Genomic DNA, 6,000 nt, shown 5'->3' with positions numbered 1-6,000 from the left:
TATATATATTTATTTATTTTTAAATAGTGTGATATTGTTTTAATAAGCATTCTTTGTCTATGTTGTCACTAAGCCTTGAGTGATCATAATTATTTTCTTGCAGAAACTGGCTCTCGCTAAAAATCCAGCAAGCAGGTAAGTTTCCGTTAATATTTAAAGGATGAGTGTGCTTTTACCCAAAAAAGGATCTAACCATGGAATTTACATCCTACTGCCCTGTATTTCCCCAGTGGTCCCTGCTCTTTGTCTGCAGTTAAACTATATGGATGCAGGCTTTTTTATTCTATTGGCTCATGGTTAATAATGTCCTGTCTCCCCACATTGGGGGCAAGCACCACTCTGGACATACAGATTGGTAGGAATTAGACAATGTGATGGTACTGGGCGATATACTGCAGAATGGACAAATAATTACATTTATTGATTTCCTGAAAATTACATAACTGTTTCAAGCCTCCTCATTTTGGTAAAAGTATACCCATCCATTCATAATAATTATTCATTTGTATTAAAAGCAAACAATTATTTTAAAATGTTGCCATCCAAAGTTATTTATATATTTTTTTATTTTAAGTTCTTGCACTGACTGGACTTGTGGGTAAGTTCTTGGCCAATCAATTAACCCAGTTTCCCAGATCCCTTTTCAGTTGATAAAAATAAAAAGTATAATTGTAAAATATAACTGTGCATTACGTTTTTTGGAGGTTTAGTTAGTTCTCAGACGTTTATTACCCAGTTTAATGTAAGGGAGGCAGTTCCACCCTTGATTTTGTGTGTTTCACACAGCCTCAGGGTCATATATGAAAGCCATGTATGCATGATGTGAACTGCACCATGTTTCAATGGATCAATAAAGCACTGGCATAGATTTTGGATATAAGTTTGTGTGTTTCTTGAGATCCTTAGTCAACAACCCAATTTTTTTCGTTGCTGCTAAAGAGAAACTATAGTGTATTTTCAATGGGCAGATATTTTGAGCTACTACTGTCAATGCCATTTTTGATTTCTAGTGATTCTGTTGCTGAAATCCGGAATGTAAAAAAAAAAAGCAGGACCTGCAAAAAAATAGTCACCTATCCTGCCATCGGCTCTTCCAATATTTGCTTTCTTGTAGAGCAACAACCTCTTCAACAGCTTGCAGTGTCAGATGCCTGTTCCCTCTGTGCACGCGTTGGTTTCTTTCAATGGCCCTCACATCACCTTAGGACACAGAAGTCAACAGAAGGAAACACAGTGTGGTGGGGAGTGTACAAATCTGACATTTCTAGAAGTCTCAAGTGAGAAGATTACTCAGGTGGCCATAGCTTTTGAAGAGAACAAAGTTTGGAGGAATGGGCATTGAGACATTTTAGTATAGTGCCTCTTCTTTTTTAGGATTTGCTGTTTTCCATTTCCTTAGCCTAGCAATAGAATCACTTTAAGAACCATAAACATGCTTGCTCTACCATATTTCCTTGTGTTTTACTGTAATGACAACCTCCTCCATCAAAAACTATTGAGACAAAATACTAGCCACATAGTGAGTTAATCGTCTGTTAGACCTGGCAGATAGACTTGCAGTAAGAAAAAGAGTACAGTAAGGCACAACTAGACATTTTTCAATAATAAGGAACATCACTTTTCCAGGTATTTAAAAAAAAAAAAAAAATCTATAATGACTCTAGTTTCTCTTTATATGCAGCCTCAATGCTCTTCCCTTTTAACACTCCATTAGTTTTTCCCCAAGCAACCCACTTGCTGTCTTGGTCCTGATTGGCTTCCATGGCTCTCCAGAACATCATACTCTGTACTCCACGATTTTAAATATTTGTTTCCCATAGAGAACTTATAAGGGTCAATTTATTAAAATGTAGATTTTTTTTAGCTTGGTTATTTTGGTCTCTTCAAAATGGTCAATTCACAAACATAAATCTCACTGTGGTGTGTGTTTGTTTTAGTTTTTTCGTTTTTTTTCATGAAATAAGTAATTAAACACTAAAAGCCACTTGTGTTATATTTTTTTTATTGTATCAACAAATAAAATGGCTCCCTCTTTTTGCTTTCCAAAATAGATACCTTATTAACATTCACAATTTATGCTAATCTTAAGACAGCAGTAATGAGTAATCTGTGCAATGGTAATTGTGAATTGACCTATAAACCCAAAATATTACCAACCAAAATACAAAAAGAACATGCATAGTGTAATCCTAATCCAAATCGAATGTTTAATTAATTGAAAAACATTTGCATTCATTAATTAGCTAATAATGCACAGTTATATAAAGAATGCAGGCTTTAGTGAGTATATTCTATTATCCAGCAACTAAATATTTTAGAATATTCTAAAAGATTTCTGAACAAAAAAAAAAAAAATGTTTAATTAGCTATGTAAACTCTTATTCTGACCTCATTAGCAGACATGAAAGAAGTTAGATGATAGTTGCATAACAATTAAGTAATGGTGTTAGTAAGTGCATTGAAAAAAGGTTTTTGAAGCAGACAAAAGGGAATTTGGTGGTTATGTAGGGAACTGTGTAAGAGGCAAATCCCTACCACACTATTAATATTTTGTTTTGGTAGTTTGTTTTTTAGCAGTGTCCCTCACACTAATTGATTTATAAGATACGATTTGCTGAGAACAAAGTTCTCCTACACCTGGTTGGTTTCTTTAGCCCTGTCTCCTCCTTCCTCACTTAAAAGAGATAGAATATGATTGGTGTAACCACATTTGGGGCTTGAATCACAGCATGGTCCAAATGGCAATGGTGTGAAAGTGGTTGGGATTGTTTATCATCTAAAGCTATTAACTTGAGTAACACTTCAGAATGCTGATTGCCATACTACAATTTAAATTGGAAATCCAGTCAGACCTTTTTCATTTTTGGGTAAGAAAAGCTTAGAACCTCTGTAAGTTTTTTCATGTCAGATCTTGGAATTTCACTATTATTGTCTGTCCTGGGGACTAAAACAAAATGTGAGGGAAATCAATATTGTTCCACATGTCAGTAGAACAAGAGTGGAGGGGAAATATCCCAGTGGCTATACCTGCTCAAGTGTCAACTACATGGAAATTTCCTTGTATTTCCTGTTTTGTCTCCAGGACAAGAGGCAAGGGGGAAATCTCTCCAGTAGGGATGCAAAAGCACTAACTCTTCCCCAATTTTATTCAAAACTAGAAAAACCTTTTAGATGAATTTCCACTAAACATTCACTAGATGCGAATCTTCTAGGTGCATTTGCTTTAAAAGACAGTGATGTAAAATTCGTACGAATTTCGATTCGTAACGAAACGAATCGCACATGTCTAATGACTTCACCACCAGTAAATGTTTGATGAAAGTCACATTTACTACATAATAAATATACCCCTTTGTGTTCCATCAGTATTGTCCTACTTTGCCCAATGGCAATTGTGAATAGTAGTTAGTGAATTATATAGTTTTACCCAATGTTGTACAATACTTTTGTCTTGCTCATTGCATGCTCATCTCCATGTTTGTGCATTAAATTCTGATGCCTTTTAGTATCTACTGCTTAAGAGTGATAGGCGTTGCCCAGTAAAAGCAACATGTAAACAACATTGTCATTATGCTTCATGAAGCCACAATTAGTTAATCCATGTAAGCAGAAATTAGTCTAATTGGCTGAGAAAAATATCTTTAGGGTAAATGCTATTTACTTGTCAAAAAGATGTAATCCCATGCTAAATAACCCACCACCTGTTGTATAGCACAGATTGTTGGACCCTTTACAAATGCCTACATTGTAAGAAGCATGAGAGCTCAGCTTTGATGTGGTTTAGAAGAATGTTTTTTTTTTTTAAATGGGGCTCTAATATGTTTTAAGCTGACCTTAGGTAATACATGGTAGCTGGGTGAATCTGTGCTATCTGACTGCTAAATAATATTTTTTTAAATCATGATTAGTGCATAGCTGAGCGCAAATCACTAAGCAACCTCAGCACCTGCTCTCCCTCTCATGGAAATCACAGTGATTGTGTGTCTTCTTTTCTGGAGACATAACAGGAAGGGAGAGGAGAATTTTCCCACAGTGATGGTAAATTGCTATTTTGTCACCTGGGCCCTATCCCCCACCTATCCCTATTGGGAGATTTCTTCTCTGTTCTTGATCTGGTAGCAACAGTCACATTTAAAATGTTTCTAGTTTTCTCTCTTAATGATTGAAAGCACATCTTATCAACAGGGAGCTGGTGATAAACCCAAAAGAGGTTCTAGCTTTCCCCATTTTGTCCATTACAAGAAAAAAAAGCTTTTAGCAACAATTCACTTAAGCTAAACTCTAGGCAGGCAACTAAATAAACAGAGCTACATAATTAGGTACTGTTTTAGGAGCCAAAGGATTTATAATTCCGTGTAGTCAGTTTTTTGATCAAGACACCTCTACAAGACTGCGCAATCAAGTCATAAACCTACACTGTATTCGCAGCACAGCTTTATCAAGGACACATCTCTAGCCTGCTAATTGGATAGTGAAACAGCAGCAGCAGACTGCTGAGGTAATCCTTCTACTCACTCTGCTTTCCCCCACTCTCAACATGTTTATTGTCAGATTATGATACATGCACAATATGCACTGCAATACACCTTTTTGGCTCGGAGTGCTTGCCCTCCTGTTCTTAATGCGAGAACTGCTGTTCAGGGGGGTATATGATGATTGATATCAAGACATATGCAGGTACTCACATTAGCTGTATTTCAAGCATTTAATGATCAAGTGACATTTTGTTAATCTACTTGGTTTTCAGCTCTAACCAGTTTTATTTCTAAGTACACATGGAGGCATAGTACATTTACTTGTTGTATGAAGGATGTGGTACGATATTGGAAACAATTCAGCCTTGATCATTGTGCTTACTGCATTGTATGGGGACTTTTCCTGCACTAGGGCTTAGAAACCTGAAATCACCTTCTAAGTTTAGAGATTAGATAGATTTCTTCTGTATTGATTCTGCAACATGTTATACATTAAACATATGGGTGTAAAACAAGGAATGTCTTATCATGATTGCTGTTTTTCCAATAGCTTGAGGTATGGTCCTACCTTTTGCTGATGCTTACGTTAGGCTTTGAGTATCGTTCTTTATATATATATATATACATACACACACAGTATATATTAAAACTCAAAGCCTCAGTCTACGATGTGGACATATAGATATATAGATAGATAGATAGAATGTGATATACTTTCCTTATGATTCATTATCACTTATTCAGTGCCAAGCACTTGAGCTTTTCAAGATATAGATAACTGTTAGAGAATGTTAGAAATATAACACACATTTATTGCTATTATACTGAATACCCACTGCTGCACATCCAAATTTAGCCCTCTCTGTCTTATTCTAACTAATGTTCAGCAAAGGGTTTGCTCCATGGGCCCACCGATGCAGGTAAGCAGGAACTTTAGGCCTCAGAAGTAACATTCAATCAGATCTTAGAATGCTTCTAGCGAGTACATTTGTGGGGCTCATTCACACCAACATGCAGTTATTGCACTGTGTATATCTGATAGCATAAAAGTATACTCAAATTAAAATACATTCAGTTTAGTGGATATTTCTCACGCCTGAGTTGTGCAGTTTTCAATAAAGATTTCAAAGTACATTTTCCTTCAAATCATGCATTAGCAAACATTATTCCTTTAAGGTAACGGAAATCCTTCCCAACGCATCATAAATACTGCAAGTGCATTTATTTTGCATGCTTTTCTAATACATATGTGTGAATGAGCCGCTTGCTTGCCATACACTGAAAATATTGAAACCATTACTTTGTACAATCCTTGAACATATCTATAAAAAGATTGGAATGTGTTAACACAACTATAGATTTTTAAACCAGTGGAGGGCTATGCTTTCTAAGGTGCACATAGATATTAGTCATTAGTTGTTTAATATTTGTGATTCCAGCATGTTCAAATGATACTTGGACTTTTGTTGCTACAAGGTAACAATGGTGTCAACAAAAATCTGGAAGTGATCAACTTTTAGGCAAT

The 6,000-nt window shown here is 35.7% G+C and overlaps 1 protein-coding gene across 1 annotated transcript in view; it reads left to right on the top strand.

Annotated features, from left to right (window-relative positions):
* IMPG2 (interphotoreceptor matrix proteoglycan 2) overlaps nucleotides 1-6,000 on the top strand; it is a 49,580-nt gene that overhangs the window by 22,547 nt on the left and 21,033 nt on the right. Inside the window, exon 4 of the mRNA XM_018565268.1 lies at nucleotides 104-135. Within this exon, the coding sequence (XP_018420770.1) occupies nucleotides 104-135 (32 nt within the window). The remainder of the gene's footprint in view (nucleotides 1-103; nucleotides 136-6,000) is intronic.

The sequence above is a fragment of the Nanorana parkeri genome, unplaced genomic scaffold, assembly GCF_000935625.1.
Source record: "Nanorana parkeri isolate BGI_ZX_2015 unplaced genomic scaffold, ASM93562v1 scaffold827, whole genome shotgun sequence".
Classification (NCBI taxonomy): Eukaryota; Metazoa; Chordata; class Amphibia; order Anura; family Dicroglossidae; genus Nanorana; species Nanorana parkeri.
This window is presented reverse-complemented; position numbering and strand designations above follow the sequence as displayed.